The 18,438-nt window shown below is 42.1% G+C and overlaps 1 protein-coding gene across 7 annotated transcripts in view; it reads left to right on the plus strand.

Moving 5' to 3' along the window:
- Window positions 1–18,438, plus strand: part of ptprsb (protein tyrosine phosphatase receptor type Sb) — a 65,644-nt gene that overhangs the window by 18,767 nt on the left and 28,439 nt on the right. For 4 of the 7 annotated variants that reach the window (XM_087175424.1, XM_087175422.1, XM_023411574.2 and 1 more), the window contains exons 3-6: window positions 25–170; window positions 1,270–1,411; window positions 8,228–8,416; window positions 15,877–15,987. In XM_087175424.1, coding sequence (XP_087031550.1) covers window positions 25–170; window positions 1,270–1,411; window positions 8,228–8,416; window positions 15,877–15,987 — 588 coding nt within the window. Of the gene's footprint in view, window positions 1–24; window positions 174–1,269; window positions 1,412–8,227; window positions 8,417–15,876; window positions 15,988–18,438 lie in introns of all 7 variants that reach the window. The other 3 variants (XM_023411569.2, XM_087175423.1, XM_023411573.2) reach the window with 1 other exon arrangement.

Below are 18,438 nucleotides of genomic sequence, written 5' to 3' on the forward strand. Positions count from 1 at the left end.
TCCCTCCCTCTCTCTGTCTCTCAGCTCCTCCAAAGTTCACCAAGATTCCCACAGACCAGATCGGAGTGTCAGGGGGCGTGGCATCATTTGTGTGCCAGGCCACTGGAAATCCCAAGCCTGCTGTCTACTGGAACAAGAAGGGCAAGAAGGTCAACTCCCAGCGTATCGAGGTGGTTGTCACAGTGCACAATGGTCAACTCCTACTGTAGCAGCATGACAAATACAGATATGTGTATCTAGTAATACAGATATTTCAATATATTAATCTGTGTGATAGTAATTATTATGTTTAATCTCGCTAAATTTAACATTATTTTTAATATAAATAGTAAAAATTCTGTTCTTTATCCTGGATATGCTACAACCTTGTTTCTTAAATGACGAATTAAACATTTGAATTTTGCTAAATATGTGTGGAAATTAGCTAAGAATATTGATACTACTCTCTTTCCAACACCTCTAAAGATCACTAATTAACACCACGCATTAGATAAATGAATGAGGTATCACTTGTTAATAATTCAGCTTTAAAAATGCTTTGAGGATTTTTTTTTTTAACTTTGGACAGAGCTAATTCTATTTAAAGACTTGAAAGGTATCAGTCTTTCCAGCTCTGGGTAAAAATGCGAATAAATTTTATGTCCCACAAATTTCTTGAAGATATTGATTTGACAACAGCACACATTTCAAACATAGATTGTATAATGTCTAAAATGTTATTATGCAAGATGAAAGAATTTCACAACGTTTCTCAAAACTGACACATAAAAAGTATTATTGCATTGCACTTGACTTTCTATTGGATGCACATGCAGTATCATTGTCCAAAAGCTGAATGCTATCAAGCAGGCAAGAGTTGTTAATTCCTACAGCTCAGTAGAAGGCTGACTGTATATTGATGCAGTAATGTTACCTAATGCTTAGAGATACTGCATTTCAACCAGAGGACCCAGATCCGACCCCCAATGCTGGTAAGTTTCTACCCTGCTGAAGTGTCTTTGTGAAAGACACTGACTCCCTGCCAGCTCCAGGATCGTGTGTACAGGTACATGTTCTGTGTCTGTGCCTGAGCTCGAACATTTCTGTAGAGGAGATCAAGTGAAACAGGCATTTTCTTAAAGAGGTCAATAAAGTATTTCACCGTAATCGTTGTTATATAATTGCAGTAAAAGTGACATGCAGCATTATAGTTTACTGTTCTAGTAGATATCCATGTGTTAACTGTGCTGTGACTGATATGTACTTTCCTGTGGTTCTGTGGCTCTCCAGACCATAGAGTTTGATGAGGGTGCAGGTGCTGTGCTGAGGATCCAACCACTCAGAGCACCCCGAGATGAGAACATCTACGAGTGTGTGGCACGCAACAGTGAAGGAGAGGTGTCTGTCACTGCAAAGCTGGCCATTATCAGAGGTGAGGCACAAAATCACACATGCATACACACCCCATCTCTACCCTTTTCCACTTGAGTGGTGCTTGCTTTTCATGTGCACACTCACCTGGCTTCAGACATCGTCCCCGGTTTCCCGGGCTGTCAGTTGTAGATGTGACAATAGAGCCACGCCACACCCTGCCGCCACAGCAGGCTGCAGCGAACTGTTCTTTTTATAGTCCCTCTGAGTGCAACAGAGCGTGATCTGGCCACAGAGAGGGCTAGCTAGCGTGCTAGCTAACGGGTATTTCAGCAAATCAGCTTGCTGTAATCACTGCGCCTCCTGGCCAGAGTGAGGGTGTTAATCTAATGTACACTGTCTCCATGGAGGGAAACGTATCTAATGTGGTGCTCCAACATGCTATCAACTAAAGTTGCAGTGTGTGGCTGCAAGCCTGGGATCTGAGCACTGGCCATTTGCCCAGCACAGCAGGAAAGGATGAAGAAATAGAGGGCTGGCTGTTTGGGCTGTTACAACATGAAGAAAAATCAGGGGATTAGGACTGGGTTTGGCACACAACCCTTTTCTGCTAGGGGAAAGTGAGGAGGAGAAGGAGAGAGGGAGGAAAAGGTCGAGGAGAGGTGAGAAGGAGTATGATGGACGGTGAGGAGGCGGGAGTAAGTTGAGTAACACAACAGGATGGCATGAAACAATAGAGATGAAATGGGATGTCGGAGGAGTGGCGGAGGGGGTGTAGAAGTGCAGGAGATGGATGAGGATTGTGGAGTTGGCAGGGCTGTGTGGTAAGCAGAAGGCTGGTAGCCCAGGGAATAGACTCCTGTCCATCTGTTACCCCGCCCATCATCTCTGCACACACAGCCCCAATCTAAAGCACATTACCACATAAACTGCACCTCGAGGGCGAGCCTCTCACTGTGTGCGGCTGTGTGTGTCTGTTCCTGTTTGTGTAAACTTTTCTCCTACTGAGATCTGTGTACCGTGACGCCCCCGTCCCCTCAGTGACAATAGAATCAGCTGTGTTTGATTCCTTCCTAATCAGCTGATGTAGTCTGTGCAGTAAACAGATTATTGGGCTGTCATGAATGACAGCAATATCTGACCCAAAGAATCAGCCACTTTCAGAACATTGCTGGCTGTAATAGTTTAATGTGTCAGACATAAGGATAGATAAGGATGCACAGGCAGGCTGCAGACAGATAGCAGCAGAGACAATGCATCTTGAAGTATTTTTCCCTCTGATGTTTACTGTTTGCATTGTATGAATTTGCAACCATCAGATTTTGCCATACGGTGTTAGCTATTCCTTTAATATCTCTGGGTATTGTGTATTATTTTTACATAATTTTAATAGAATACCTTTCATGCTTACATGCCTCTTTTTGACTGTTTTCTCCTTGGATTCTACTATAGGCTTAGTGATACATCGTGCCATCCAAGAATGCTGTTCTCGGATGCACAAAACTCTGCACAAATTGTGTTTGGTCAGTCTTTTCAAAATACGGATCATCAGAGAAAAGGTCCACCAACCTCTGAAGCAGAAAGGAGGCTTTCCATTACTGACCAAACCCCTCCACTGAAAAAGTCTTTTCATCCCCTGATGTGTTCCATCTCATCATTTTGTATAATGGTTGACCGACGCTAATAGCAGTGTTGTACAGTGCGAGGGGCTTGTGGTTGGCCACAGGATATGGGCTGCTGCTCTATAGGCTGCCTAATGGATGGAGCTGTGGCAGGTTATGGTCAGGGAGATCTTTCTTTCTTTCTTTTTTTTTTGTGCCTTCACCATCACCCTCCCTATCCCATTACCTACTTCCTCTTCTCCTCACTATATCTTTCTGTCTTTGACTCTGGCAGCCTCCTCTTTGGCCCACAGCGATGTCCGTTTCTAATTTCTTCTCTCTTGTTTTATTCATTCTTTCATTTTCTCAGCCATCTATTCTCCCTGACCCTCGCTGTCTATTTGGACTCTCTCTCCTCTCCTCCCTTTGCATTTTTACAGGCTCTCGGCTGTTCCACCCCACCTCCAAACCAACCCCGTCCCCTTTCCACCCAAACTGCTCTTTTCTATGGACACTGCAGTTGTGTTGTTCCGCCTTCAGGAGACGTGAATATCTGCAGTTCTGCATGTTTGAAAACCTCTGGTGGGCGAGAGATTCTCATCACTGCAGTAGTGTGTGTGTGTGTGTGTGTGTGTGTGTGTGTGTGTGTGTGTGTGTGTGTGCGCGTGTCTGCACAACCTTCATGACTGTGTATGTGTGTGAATGCATGCACGTGGATTTCTTCGTTTAAGGGTGTGTGGTTGTGTTAGTGCATATCTTTATGTGTATGTGGCTGGTTTGTGCAGAGTAATCCTGATTATACTCACCTCCCAGTGTCCCATTTTAGGAGAAAGGGAGACGAGGGATGGGGGAGGAAGAGAGTGAGAGAGAGAAAGGGGAGGAGAGATGTTCTGCCACCATGGCAAACACTCTTCATATGAACAACAGAGTCAGATCAGTGATTCCCCCCAGGCGTCTGCTGCATTGGCAGACCGGCCAATATCAACTCAGCCTGCAAGAGGATTACACTCCTTGAGTGGAGAACCGGCTCTTTCATCACATATACCCCCTCATCCTCTCTGTTTTTATTCCATCCTTCCTTTTTTTCTTTTCCTTACAGTTCATTCTTCATGCATGTTTTAATGTAATAGAGTGTTTTATGTGGGATTATCATGTTTTGTGTATTTGGGCCCCAGCTGTTAGATCTGTGAGGAGAGGCAAAATCGGGTTTAGGATGGTGGGGACTCGATGGTGGGATTGATCTATGATGCAAAGTCTGATTGTGCATTGTATTGTGATCTATTATCATAAAGGTCCATTAGCATTTAAAGTGCTCCCCCTCAGCCCTCCTGCAGTCTATAGGAGTCAAAGCATTACAGCCTCTGAAGACTGCTGAGCGCTGGCAGATTAATCCTGAATCAGGCTCCCTGAGATCACCTTTTATTCAGGCGTCTCTCATGCACATGGGCCATTCCCCACTGAAATTAACTGAAAGATGAATAGGCAACCTGTTTCTTAACCAGGACAAATGACGATTTTCCGTATGGAGGGGAGTGTTTGAGTGTGTGTGAGTGCATCTGTGTTTGAGTAACTGCGCGTGTGAGAGGGAAATACAAAGAAGGACTGGGAGAGAAACCCTGGATTCATGTTTGTTTGTTTGCATCATATGCATTATGTGTTTGACTCTGTGTGTGTGCCTTTCTGTGTGTGTGTGTGTGTGTGTGTGTGTGTGTGTGTGTGTGTGTGTGTGTGTGTGTGTGTGTGTGTGTGCGGACGCATGAATTGTATATTTGCCCAGATCTGGTTGGCTCCACTGACTGGTTTTGGGCACCAGGCCTGATTGCCCTTCTGCAAACATAACCAGGCCAAAATGTACGCGCTCAACCTCTTGATACACACAAATACGCACAAACACAAAGCTCCGGGGAACAATGCTGCTCGGTCTTTGCCAATGTTCCCTCAAACGCTGTTGACACACACAGTGTTTGTATACACATAGCACATTTTTCCATAGGCTGTCTTATCAATTTAACCAGGAGATGAAAAATAAGCGGTACTCTTGCACAGCAGTGTGTGTTTTTGATAAATGATTCATTTGGTGAAAAGTGTGATCAAGGCCATGCCCACAGTATCTATTTCAAGCAGCCGCTGACTCATCCTCAGGCCTGGCTGAATACCTGTAGCCCTATATTCTCCTCTCCAGTGAACTGTGCTTCACTCTCCAGTGCCACTATCTGTCCGCAGGTTAATGTGCAGGACAGAGTATCTATCTATCTATCTATCTATCTATCTATCTATCTATCTATCTATCTATCTATCTATCTATCTATCTATCTATCTATCCTTGTTTCTCCTACCTCTCCCTAATGATTCAGTTCAAGGTCCACCTACACTCTATATTTGCAGCATTGATAAAGACCTGACTGGAATGCAGAGCCAGACCCCCTACACATACACGCACAGACACACACACACCTATACACACAGACACACACACAGGCATGCACACGCCCCGAGCCCGCTGCAGTGCCGTGCTGTAATTAACAGCCAGGGAGTCCGTGTAGCGGTAGCCAGCGGTGTGATAAAAAGACCATCTGAACCCTCTCAGGAGAGGGGGGGGGGGTTAGGGGAGGGCAGAGGGGAGCAGATGTAGGCCTAGCATATTCCTCACCCAGGGGAGCTCGCCTCCTGACCTGCCTATCGATCCCCCCCCCCCTTTCTTTTCTCTTCCTCCGTGTTTCATCAATGGCCGTACCACTGGCTTCCATTCAAGTAGCTCATTAGCGCTGATCGTTTGGGAATGGTGTGAGGGAGGAGGTGGGGTGGGTGGGGGGGTGGGGGAGGGGTCAAGGTGGTCCCCCTCCCTTAACTCAGGTCTCAATCGGATGATGTCAGAGGGATGGTATGAGGCCTGATCGCCACCTGAGCTCTAACTGTGGCACTGAGACTAAACATCGTCCCCAGACGCTCTTCTCAGCTTTGATTACTCTCTTTCCCTTCATGGCATCTCTCCTCTCCGTCCTCCTCTTAGGAGCAGCTTGACATTCCTATCTGACGGGGTCTCTCAGAAAGGTGATGAGTGTGGAAAGAGAGAAAAGGGAGCAATAGATCCTATCTCCACTCAGCCTCTCATCCCCATCGCAGAGCGTGTGGAAACAGATGGTGCACGTCTGTCATGTGGTTAGGTAGCGGGGGGGCTCGGAGGAGGAGAGGAGCGGAGGAAAAACACACAGACAGTTGACGTGGCCGCGGTCTGCTTCTCGGACTGTGTTTGGCTTCAGATTTTGTCAGTGATGCCGGGCTCAAGCTAGCAAACTTTCAGCGGGTCCTGTTTTGCTTGACAATCAAGATGCTCCTGTGGGTTTGATTTATTAGCCAAGCAAATTGCCATCTTGGTAATTGCTTTGCTGCTGTTGGAAAGTGGAATATGTAATTATAGGCCCAGGTATGGGGGAGGTGTATGTGTGTATGTAGAGAGAGATAGAGTGGTTAAAAGGGTAAGGAGAGCAGGAAGCAGGAGGGCTGATGGATGCTTGATTACGTGTCTGGCCATCTGGACTGTTGTCACCGAGATGCTTAATCCCATTCACCAGAGAAAGTGCATGTGAATGTGTTTGTGTGTGTTTTCCTGGATATGTGTGAACGTGTGTCCGTACATTGTTCCACACATCACACAAAATCTGTGAACATGAGATGTGTATAAGAGACAGTATCCAGACACATGCAGACACATCCCAGATCGGCCTCTCTAATCGTTGGTACATTTTAACAATTACTGCTAACAAGTCCTTATTACCCCCAGTGCCCTGCCCCTCCTCTTGATCCCAGCTCCTAATTGCGGCTGCTGTTTCTGAGTAGCTCTCTGCATAGTTATTAGACAGGAATCATTACCAGCTCATAACACAGAGCCACACCATGGAAGAAAACTCACAGTTCACTGCCACTGTCACCAAACACCTGTGGTTCCAGGTTAAAAATGTTGTGCGAGCGCGCTAGTGTGTGTGTGTGTGTGTGTGTGTGTGTGTGTGTGTGTGTGTGTGTGTGTGTGTATGACCTGGTTTTCTGCATTAGCTGGTCGTAAAATGTGATCTGATTTTCACCTAATTCACAAGTGTAGACAAACACAGTGTCCCTAAGTTAATATCACACAAACAATTATAATCTTTTGTGTCCTTATTAAACACAGCCGTTAAACATTGACAGTGCTGGTGTAAAAGAGTGAGTGAACCCTTGGATTTAATAACTGGTAGAACCTCCTGTGGCACCACAAACCTCAAGCAAACTCTTCCAGTTGTTGCTGATCAGACCTGCACAATGTTCAGGAAGAATCTTGGACCATTCTTCCTACAGATCTGCTTCAGCTCAGACATACTCTTAGGATGTCTGGGGCGAGCATCTGATTGGGCCCCTCCGACAGGTGCAATTTCTCTGTCTGAAGTCATTAGGTAGGACATTTATTTCAATGTTTAGGGTCATTGTGCTGCTGCATCACTCACCTTCTATTGAGCTTCAGCCCACACCTCCAAACTGGTTTCAATGGCTGGACTCCAGGTTTGACAACTCCTCCTTTGTTGATGCCATTAGATGAGGCGTTCACAAGCTTCTTTTTCCAACCTACACTGTGATTTCTTTTTTTTTTATTGTGTGTTCAGTATGGACAAGGACAATACAATGGTTTGTGTGTTATTAAATAAAATAGAGTGTCTTTGTTCATTATTGTAACTTGGATGACGATCTGAAGCTATTTGAAGACTAATTTATACATAAATGCAGGTGATTTCAAAGGGTTTTCTCTTTCTTTTTCTCACCACTGTAACTCCTGCTGATTGGGCGGTGTGTTTATACTCCTGTAGAAACGGCTTGTCACACACACACTAAAAGCTAACTGTGTTACTGCCCGCCTACTAGATCACCTAATGAGTAACTAAAGCTGTAGGAAGGACATGCTGCTTTGATGCAGAGGGATGTAGTGGCTCCAATGTCCTCTCCGGTATCTCCACTTCCCAATGCCCTGCAGATGTTAATGGGGGGGGGGGGTCTTACATCACTGTGTGTGTGAGTGAATCTTAGGTTTCATCCCAGAGGAAGGAGAGGAAGGATTCAGTCCTTAGTAGGGCAGACTCTGGCTCTGTGATAGACCAGATAGACAAGATAAACCAGTCATTTGTATTGAGAGCAACTGTCCCAGAAATAAGGAGTGAACACATTCGTACATTACCGTCCTCCTCGATTTTTTCTCCAAAATAAAATATGAGTAATCCCTTTAATTTTCTATATATTTTCTCTTGTCTTTCCAGAGGACCTGTTGCCATTCGGTTTCCCCAGTATAGACATGGGTCCCCAGCTGAAGGTGGTGGAGCGGACGAGGACGGCAACCATGCTGTGCGCTGCCAGCGGCATCCCCGACCCAGAGATCTCCTGGTTCAAAGACTTCCTGCCCGTCGACCCCAGCACCAGCCAGGGTCGCATCAAACAGCTCCGATCAGGTGAGATAGCTGAGGGTCAGATTATTTCATTTGCCAATAAGTAAGCAAACGGTGCATCTCCAGCTTAACACTGCTATCAGATAGAATCTCTGTTGCTCTAAATTTGGTGATTATCATGTTTAATTATGATTGAGGGATTACATGCTCCTCTCTGTGTTTATCTACATCCTTTGGGGGTGTAAAACCTTTTTAAAGCCAATTTCATAAATGGATAATTGCGCCATCCTTAAGCCAAGAAAAAAAAAAAAGCTTTTTATTAACATTTGGGAGAAAAGATTAGAAAAAGATGACACTTTAAAGGCACAAATGTATTTCCATTGTTGATCATAAATATTGAAAAACATGGCGGCAAGTAATTAAAAAAGAAAATGCCAAGTCTCGCTTATTAAAAGTGATATGAAAAAGTTTACACACAGTTATGAAGTAAATCCATTTCTAAATAAATACTTAATATAATAATCAATCTACCTCAAAGCAACCATAATTCTCTTTTCTCAGATCTCAAAATCAATAGAAACAGAGAGAGGAGTTTCTTCACATTAGGCATTTAACTGATGCTCCTCTTATCTTCTGACCCGCCCAGCCTGAAATTGTGTGAAATGAGCTCTGTGGCTTAAAATGTGAATGTAAAATTACATTGCTTGAGACAGTAAGAGGTGAAGAGGGAGGGAAGCTTTTGGCTGCTCGGGAGAGGAGGAAAAGTGTGTCTGTGCAAACAGACAGATCGAGGGATGAATACAGAAGAATCACATCTTGCGCTTTAGACAGTTTGTTCAGCTTTGTTTATGCTCTTCTGTATAGATGATACAGTGTCTCCCGGAGTAGCCAGACACGTATTTTCTCAGCCATTCTCACTCAGCCGTCCTCAGGGGGAATGAAAGTGATGGTGAGGCGAAACCATTTTGTTGTTGCTTCATCCATATTCTCTGCGCTCCTCTGTCCTGCCAGCTCTGATATCTCCCTGCTGTCAGCCAATATCTTTCACTGATCACTACTGCCCTCTGTCAACATTGTGTCTCCATCGGCAGAGTTTGCCATTATATGCTGTTTAAACACATTTATATATTTGCACACGGTGAAATTTTAGGATCTTCACGAGCTGACAGTTCACTGAGGCTCACCCCTTAGTTGCAGTTGTCACGCCTGTCAGGCTTTACCTTCTCACACAGTGCATGTATGGTTGCCAGAGGTAACAGCGGCAGATTTATCACATGAAAATTTTCGATGAACAGGTCTCTGATTTCACACGGTGGTAGACAAAAGCAACTACTCCTTTCTAGCCAGCCACTGATTTTGCCAGCAGAAATGACAACTGCAAGTAGCAGATTTCAACAACTACCGCTAGCTTGCTAATTAACGCAAACACTGTCTTCAGCCAACTCAAAACCAGAAACAACTGAGAGGGTGTTAAATCTGCAGCTGATGGCTTCGTATGATATGTTATGCAAAGCTACAGTATGTGTCCCAGGCAAAAAGGAAAACACAGAAGACATGAAAATAAGAGGTGCTGCATTTGCCTTGCATTGCAAGCTAGCGCTATTTGCCATAGTATTATAGTACAGTATGAAAAGGAAAAGGTAAGAACAAGTTATGTTGTTCTAACAAAATCCTGTTTGGATGTTGGGCTTACTGTAGAAACATGAGATACTGAAACAAGAGATTATAATGCTGCTTTATTGTTGGTCATTTCACATTTACAAGAGAAAAGGAATTTAGAATGTGAGAGTTTTTTTTCTAATGTAACCCTGACAAAATAATGTTATATTAGCTAATGTAGTTTGTAGCTTTGGAAATAACACTGCAATAGCATTACTGTAGGTAGTAAGCTAGTTAGCCAGACATGCTAATACTTGCAGCTTAGAAAGATAGTTTTGGAAACGGGATGAGAAGGACCGAACCTATCAAATTAGGGTTAAAAAGATTATGAGCTTGTAACGTGATTTTCACAAGTAATTCCAAAGTGTGTAGTTTCAAATCAAAATTTCTAAATCTATGAAATAAATCTGCATGACAAATTCAAGTCTGTAAAGATTTGTATTTGTAAAAAAAAAAAATTAAAAAAAATAAAAATTAGACTGTGTGAATTAAATCTGTGAATAAATGATATCAGTGGTGAGGTTAGACAAAGACCCTGTTTACAGAAACAGCATGTAGAACTCAGTGACACTGAGTGAAGCTGAAGAAATAAGTACAAATTTTGACTCTGTTTTTACAACTGAATCTGATTGGACAATGACGGTCCAATCAGAGTCCAACCAAACTACTACACCTTTCAGGACCTGCAGCCGGGATGAAGGCAACAGAACCATGTGTCCTATGACTGGACTCTGTTTTGTGATTGGATTGCCATTGTCCAATCAGAGTTACCAAACCACCTCTCTCTTTTAAACTAAATACAAATAGTTTCTATACATGTACAAACTTGAATTTCAGTGATATACAGCAAAGCGAAAACTTATTTTTGTAGCCCCAAAATAGGTTTTTATAGGTCTGCTCTGTAGGGTGTCTCACACACACACACACACACACACACACACACACACACACACATGACACTGATTCACCAGTACAGTATGTTTGTCCACATATCACATCAATGAAACAGCAGCAAGACAAATGTTCTCAGTGAGATTCCCTGCAGGGATTAATAGGATTTTGAATCACAAAAAGCATCACAAAGCTGAACAACAAAATGCACACTATAATGAACCAAACACTGCAGTGAAATGACTTGGAGGAAATCAATTACAAGTGAGCTGGGCACAAAATAGCGCCGAGATGTGTTATGGATGAAACACTCCTTTAAGATCTCTTTAATGGGGGCACCTTCCAAGCAGTGCCTCTGATTTAGTGGACGTCTTCCAGCTCTCATTGGCCCGCAGCCAGTGGGCCACAACCACTGTTTTCTCTCTGTCTCTTCTTTTCTTTCTGTGTTGGGTCTTGGAAATATTTTTTATGGCCCATGTGGGTCAGAATGAAAAATGATATTGAGAAAGACTACGCTCAGATCCCACGAAAGATGACTCTTAGCCACTTCATAGCCCATAAGTATCCATCATCTGTAGTGTCTTCCCACTGCAGGTAACTAGGCATCAACAGTCGTGAACTCCATGTGTATACACCTACATAAAACCTGCACACACACGCCATCGGTTTCCTGAGGGTAGAAACATATGGTGCAGTATAAAGTTGAACTTTTCCTGACATCCTCGTACCTCCACCAAGGCATCCATCTATTTTTCCATGCCATCTGCTGCACTAGTTTATATGTGCGTGAGGAGAACTATGACAAGCTATCCGTCTATCTCTGACATTTGGGACTGAGATCTGGAGAGTTTACCTAAGCACTTAACAGCCTCCGTAGACCTACTCTCTAACAGATGGCATGCAATATGGACCCCGGAGGTGGACTACTGAGTAATGGATGGACCTGTCTTGGCAAAGAACAGTGATGTGATCAAAGGTTGTAGTTATGGTAATGCCCACAGATTAGGTCACTTGTATCTAAAGCAAAACAGGGTAATGATCAAAAGATAAAGACATGGTTTAGTTTCTTTAAATCAGCTGTAAAGACACGGGCGATATTTCAACTAACTGCACAAATACAGAAGATTTCTGTCAAAATTTACACTTCACAGGCATCTCTCGAAAATTAGTTCTGACTGTGTTTTTTTTATTCAAGGCTCTCATCAGGAATAACTCAGTGTAGCTTGGGCATCATTGATTGTTTGTTTGTCTGTTAAACAGCAGGATATGCCAAAAACAGAATTCAGTGAAATTTGGGGGAAATAAGAACACGCCGGACCAAAAAACAAATGATTAGTTTTTAGTGAAAGGCTTTTTAGTTTTTTTTAAAAAAGACTTAAATGATAATTAATTTTCGGACGAGTGAATAATAGATTCACACTTTATAATCATGATCTAACTTGCTTAAAAAATCTTGTCTCATCATGCCTTTAATATTTTTGACTCCACATTTTAGGAACATGTAGAAATAAATGTTCCACTTATAACCATGGTGAAAATGAAGCCGCTTCATACTTAGACTTTATTTGATCCCTAAAGTCTAATTTTAACTCGGTGACGTTAATGTGCTGTGATGAAAATAGAGACCATTTGTCTCGATTGTTGGTAGTGTTACAAGTTAATGTCTCACCTCGTGGGAGACTGGAGTCCAGGTGATCTGTTTGACCTAGAAGTTCTGGCCCAGCTATCGGGTTAGCGGTATCTGTTGTCATCTGATCGGCTGAGTCTCAGTCCAGCAGACACAATACACCGTCCGCGATTTCACAGTGGTTCAATTTACTGAAGTCACATCTCATTCTGGGGCTGTCAGCAGCCTCCAGACTCACTAACAAACTGCTCTGCTTCTCCCCCTTCTTCTCTGTTATCTTTCACTTTCCCTCCTTACTGCTGTTTGTCCTGCTTTTCCACATTGACTTTCATCATGTTTGCTCATTGCCAATTATATGTCTACCTTGCGCTTTTATGGATGTGTGTCCTGACCTTTTTATGTGCCTATATACAGAACACCTGTCTTTTTCCATATATGGTAACGCCATGTTTTGCATAAGAGAAGATTTCAATTGCCGACTTCAGATTTGTGCTGATGGTTAGCCATATGAGCTGCTTCCAGCTGTCAGATGAGTTCTTGTTTGCAGAGCTCCACCTGTCCAGCTCCATCTCTCCTCAGCTCCGTCTTTCTCCCACTTCTCCTTCTGCCTCCACCTCCTTCTGAAGGAGAGGCTCGGCTTGTAGAGAAGATAATTTATTCCTGTTTATCTCCCAACTCTGCCCTGTACTGCGGGGAAATGAGAGATGGAAAAATAGAGAGACAGAGGAGGGCATGAGCTGTTTTCCTTTCACGTAACTGCAGAAGACAGAAGCAAATGGATGACAGCTTCAGCTCGCTGGGCCTCCTCAGCTCACTAAACACACTCAAAAACACAAAACACATACTGCGCCCCAGCTCGCTGTAACAAGTCAAACTTTCACTCCCCTGAGTCTCCAAGAACACGGTGTTTAAACTTCTGCATTTACTGATCACATATTGTAGAATTTGGAGAATCACACACACACAAACTGCCTGTCCCTGTGGAGTCTTTTAGTGCTTAACTGGTCGTGTTTTAAAGCTTTCACACACAAAAGCTTTCTTCGCCATCAAGATAAGACAACATATGTATGCGTTTGCAGTAGTGGAAAGTAATTTGTGAGTACATTCACTCCAGTATTAGGTTTAATTTTGTGGTACGTCTGCTTTCTTTGAGTGGAGGGCCTGCAACTTGTGATTATTTTCACTTTTGATTCTTCTCTGCATTCTTTTGTTGATTAATCAATATGAATGTTTGGTCTTTGAAATAATTTTAATAATAATTTTTTCTGTTTCATTGGAAACAGTAATTTGGGCTCATATGGGTCTTATTATTTGCTTTTTTCTTTTTGCAAATGCTTCAGAATAAGCTCACTAATGGACCAGCAGTGTTTCACTTGAATTACAAAAACAAACAACCATATTTTCTCACTTATTTCTCGTGCTGTCCTCTACCTCTGCAGATAGTTTTATAGTTTCACGTGTTGACGTTTTGAGGGATAGATGATCCTAAGATTTCTACTGGCACCTTAATACAGTATACACAGTCCTACCACACACACCGAGCTGAAACTAACATAGTCTAGAATAGCAGTCCTCCAATAAATCATAACATCAAAATGTTCAGATTATAGTAGTTTGTGGTGTTTTTGCCATTTAGCCTACCCTTATTGATATAAATGGTAGACAAAATAATAGCAACACCAGACACAATAACGAAATATAATTCAACCCCACCACAAGCTACATCCTCCAAAATGACCACATCAACACATCTAAGCAGTTTCAACAAAAACTGTACATTATAACCTTCATGAAGGTGGGATTTATTACAGGATTGTTGTTTTAGAGTGCATTAGTTTTAGCTGGGTGTACCTAATAAACTGGCAACCAATGGTACATGAATAGAATTTTGTTGCTGTTGCTTACAGCAGTGATAATGTGATAATATTAATGTTTTTGGTGTATTCTGGGTAAAATTACCCTTTAAATTTGGCACCTACATCAACCAGCTAAAACATTAAAATGCTGCTGGGATGTTAATGCATCATTAATAATAATGCAGTTATATAATATATGCACAATAATTTAACTTTAAAGGGAGCATTCTGCATAATTATGTAACGTACATTTTAAAAATATTCTATGTAGTTTTGAATGCTGGACTTTAACTTGTGACCGAGTATTTTTACTTTTACGTGTGTAAAGATTCTGAACACCATTTCCACCAGTGTGTGTATGTGAAAGAATTGGTGTAAGTACTGAGCATAGTATATCTTCTGTTTTACTACATATCTCCATGAATCGCTTACAAGCCAGATGCCTCTTATCAGTCTCACAGAACATATGTTACAAAACATGGTACTTTATAACAACTTAAACTAGGTGTGTGTGTGCGCGTGTATGTGCGTGTGTGTGTGTGTGTGTCCCCTCCTCAAAACGTTTGTCCTGTGTGTGTTTTGAGTTTTGTCTTTTTCCTCTCTGTGCAGTACAGCAGAGTGTAATCCATGGTTTTGTGCTTCTTCCTCAGGCTCCATGTCAAAGTCAGTTTCAGAAGAGATGAATGTGACAGAACAGGCTGAAAGAGCAAAAAAACAACCCCTATGCTGGTAATTCAAAAGGCTGTTAGCAAAAAAAAAAAAGAAAAGAAAAGAAAAAAAAAAAGCAGTAAGAATAGCACCCTGTGAAACAAAAAAAACAAAAGAATACCTGACGAGCGCCGTGTGTAATTATAGCACGTTTAGGGAGACACTGTTTATCACGGTGAGATCAGGGTAGGAAGATAAAAAACTGAGGAAGTAAAAGAAACAAGTTGAGGCGCTAAAGAGCATCGTCGGGTCGTTGCTGTGGGGTAGAGCTGTGTAGCTGCTGCCAGTTAACTGCCAAGATAGAAACAGGCTTTCTTCATGGCAGCAGTGAGTCTGCTGCAGGAGAGGAATCACTAGCTTGTAAAGAGGTACACAACAAAAGGCCCCTAAAGTGTCATCTAAGTTTATAAAAAGTAATCTTAAGACTTGTTTTTGGCTTACAAACTTTTTGGAAGGAATCTCTGAGTTTTGACTGTGTTGCCATTTCTGTAGGAGAAGGAAGGTAGAGGGAGGGGAGGGGAGAAAATGTGTCTCTTATAAAGTACAACTACTGGTATATGAAAGCGTGGCACTTTCAGAGGCTGCCTCACAGAAATAACAACAAAGCTGACTTTATGGGATGTTTTAGTAATAGAGGAGAGGATACCGCTGGGTCAGAATGTAACAGAGAAATACCAACAAATACATATCTCAGGATAAAAAGCAGAGGATGCAAAGGCAGGCTCCTACATTTTCTACAAACTCAACTGAACATGTGTCTGTGTTTCTGTTTTCTTCTGCAGGAGCGTTACAGATTGAGAACAGCGAGGAAACGGACCAAGGGAAGTACGAGTGCGTGGCCACCAATTCTCAAGGCGTGCGCTACTCCTCCCCCGCAAACCTATATGTGCGAGGTAGGACGTCAACACAGAACACACGCGCACATGGACACACATGCACAGAGACAACACACAAGAAATCACTACTGTTAAGGTGCTCTTGGGATTAATGAAGTTATTTCTTCTCCGTTACTGTGCTCTTAAACAAGTTTTACTAACCCATCCATTGTCTACAATATATGTTGACCCTGTTGTTTGGTATTCTCACAACCACGTTTAACAAGTCCACCTTAAACCTTGGTGTGAGCTCCCACAGCTGAATCAAACTAAACATAAATTCGGGAACACACCTTGGTTTAACTGCATGGAAACATCACTGATCTGTCTACTAAAATGGTTTCTGTACTAGAGGCAGTTTAAGAGGAAAATGTTGCACAAAAGATGCACAGATATGATTGACGATTTGGATGAAATTAATTAAATTCAGAATCAGAATCAGGATATAATTAATTCTTAAATATGTTTGCATTATTGGCATCTGTGCGCCCACATGATCCCTGTTTAACTGATTCGAGCCTCTGGACTGTGGGTGCTGGCGTGTCACTGGCTTACTGCTGGAAGACCACGACCAATGTTCAGATTCACAAGTTCTAGTTTCTATGTTAAGTGGGATATCGGGAAAGTGTGTGTGTGTGTGTGTGTGTGTGTGTGTGTGTGTGTGTGTGTGTGTGTGTGTGTGTGTGGTTGTGCGCACGTATGTGCGTGTGTGTGTGTGTTTCAGTGGAGCGGGTGGCTTTGCGCTGGCCGTTTTTATTCTCTCTGTGTTTCCCCGTTCTCTCTCTCCCCCCTCACGTCATTGTGTTCTGCATCAACCCCCTTCCATCCCTCAGAGCTTCGAGAAGGTTGGTGTGCTCTTTCTTTTCTTTTGTTACTCCTTTGTTTCAGAAAGCTTCACTTATTGAAACAGAGAGAAACAAAAAAGAAAAAAAAAAAAAAACCTTTAAAGGACACCGGAATAGACTTGAAGTGAAATGGTTTTGTCTCCAAAATGGAGAGAGTTGATTTCTCTAAAGCTGCTACGATGATGAAGTGGTCTGCCTATGCAGCAGAGTGCATTGACTGCATTGTGAGGCCTTGTGTGCAGAACCCTTGGTATTGCCTTCACTCCCCGATCAATGTTTTCTGCATGGAATGATCTTGTTGTCATGGAGACCCAAGAATTGGAAGATTAAAAAGAGGCGATGTTTGCATGGAAGGAGTGAGAGAGAAAGAGAAAGGAGCACCGCTTGCATGTCTGTTGACTGACGGACTGACACAAGAGCATGGCACAGTGTGTGTTCACGCCTGTTGATATGCTCGGAATATGATATTATTGAACTTGCTGTCTTGTCATGTCTTGCTACTGTTATCTTTTGTTTTGTTTTTTCCTTCCTTTTGTATCATCATGTGCAACGTTGTGTCCCAGCTCCCATGTCATCACATCTGCTCCAATTCTGCACTTGTTGCATTGAGTGGGAATCTTGCACTCGCTGTCACGCTTGTACATGCTGTTCTGTTCTGAAGTTATTCGTGCTGTGCAGGTTTGTAGGAGACGCATCAGTTATTTGACCAAATTCATGACAAAAACTCAAGATGGCAAGAAATCCATGACATCACCTGCAATGTAAAGTAGTAGGCGTACATTTACTTAAGTGCTGTATTTAAGTACAAATTTGACCTACTTGTATTTTACTTCTGTATTTACAATTCATACAGGACATGACATACAATATAATTCATACTTTTTCTACTTCTTCAACTGCAAATTCAGAGGGAAATGTCATACTTTGACTCAGTTACATTTATCTTACAGATGTAGTTAGTAGTTACTTTACAAATTAGGATTTTATATAAAAAGTACAGGAAGATGTTCTAAAATATGTCACATTGTTATAGATTAGGCACAACAGTTTACAAAATATTGAAACATTAAATATTTAAAATTATCACCAATTGCAAAAATAAAATAACATAAACATGGATGATTACACAGTAATACATAACACTCACAGGGGGCATTTTTTCTGCATTGAATGCTTTTGATACTTTAAAGCTATACAATATAAAATATGGCAAACCCTTCCTTTTTAATTATTAAGCAGTAAAATTCACCCTCACTCAATTCAATACTGTCAGAGATTTCAACACTACAGCCTGACTTGTTCTGGTATGACCAGTAGCTTATAGCGATATAGCTAATGTTAGCTAGTGTTAGCACCCTTTAGCTAGATATTACTATGTAACATACATTACCGAGTTAGTTCAACAATTTTATGACTATTTTTTCTTGTGCTAATGTTACGCTATGTTTTACCATTTACCATTACTCCATTACTGCCACTTAAAGTTTAGTCTCACTTTAAGTCAATTTTTTGCTAGTATGCTAATAAGTACTTTTACTTAGGGCCTAAGTGATATTCAGTGCAGGACCCCTGCTTGTAATGCGGTAATATTTACTTTATGTTCTTGCTGAAGTAGCCTATAATA

This window comes from Seriola lalandi, unplaced genomic scaffold (assembly GCF_002814215.2).
Source record: "Seriola lalandi dorsalis isolate HSWRI2012SDOR001 ecotype SW California unplaced genomic scaffold, Sedor1 jcf7180002054469, whole genome shotgun sequence".
Lineage (NCBI taxonomy): Eukaryota > Metazoa > Chordata > Actinopteri > Carangiformes > Carangidae > Seriola > Seriola lalandi.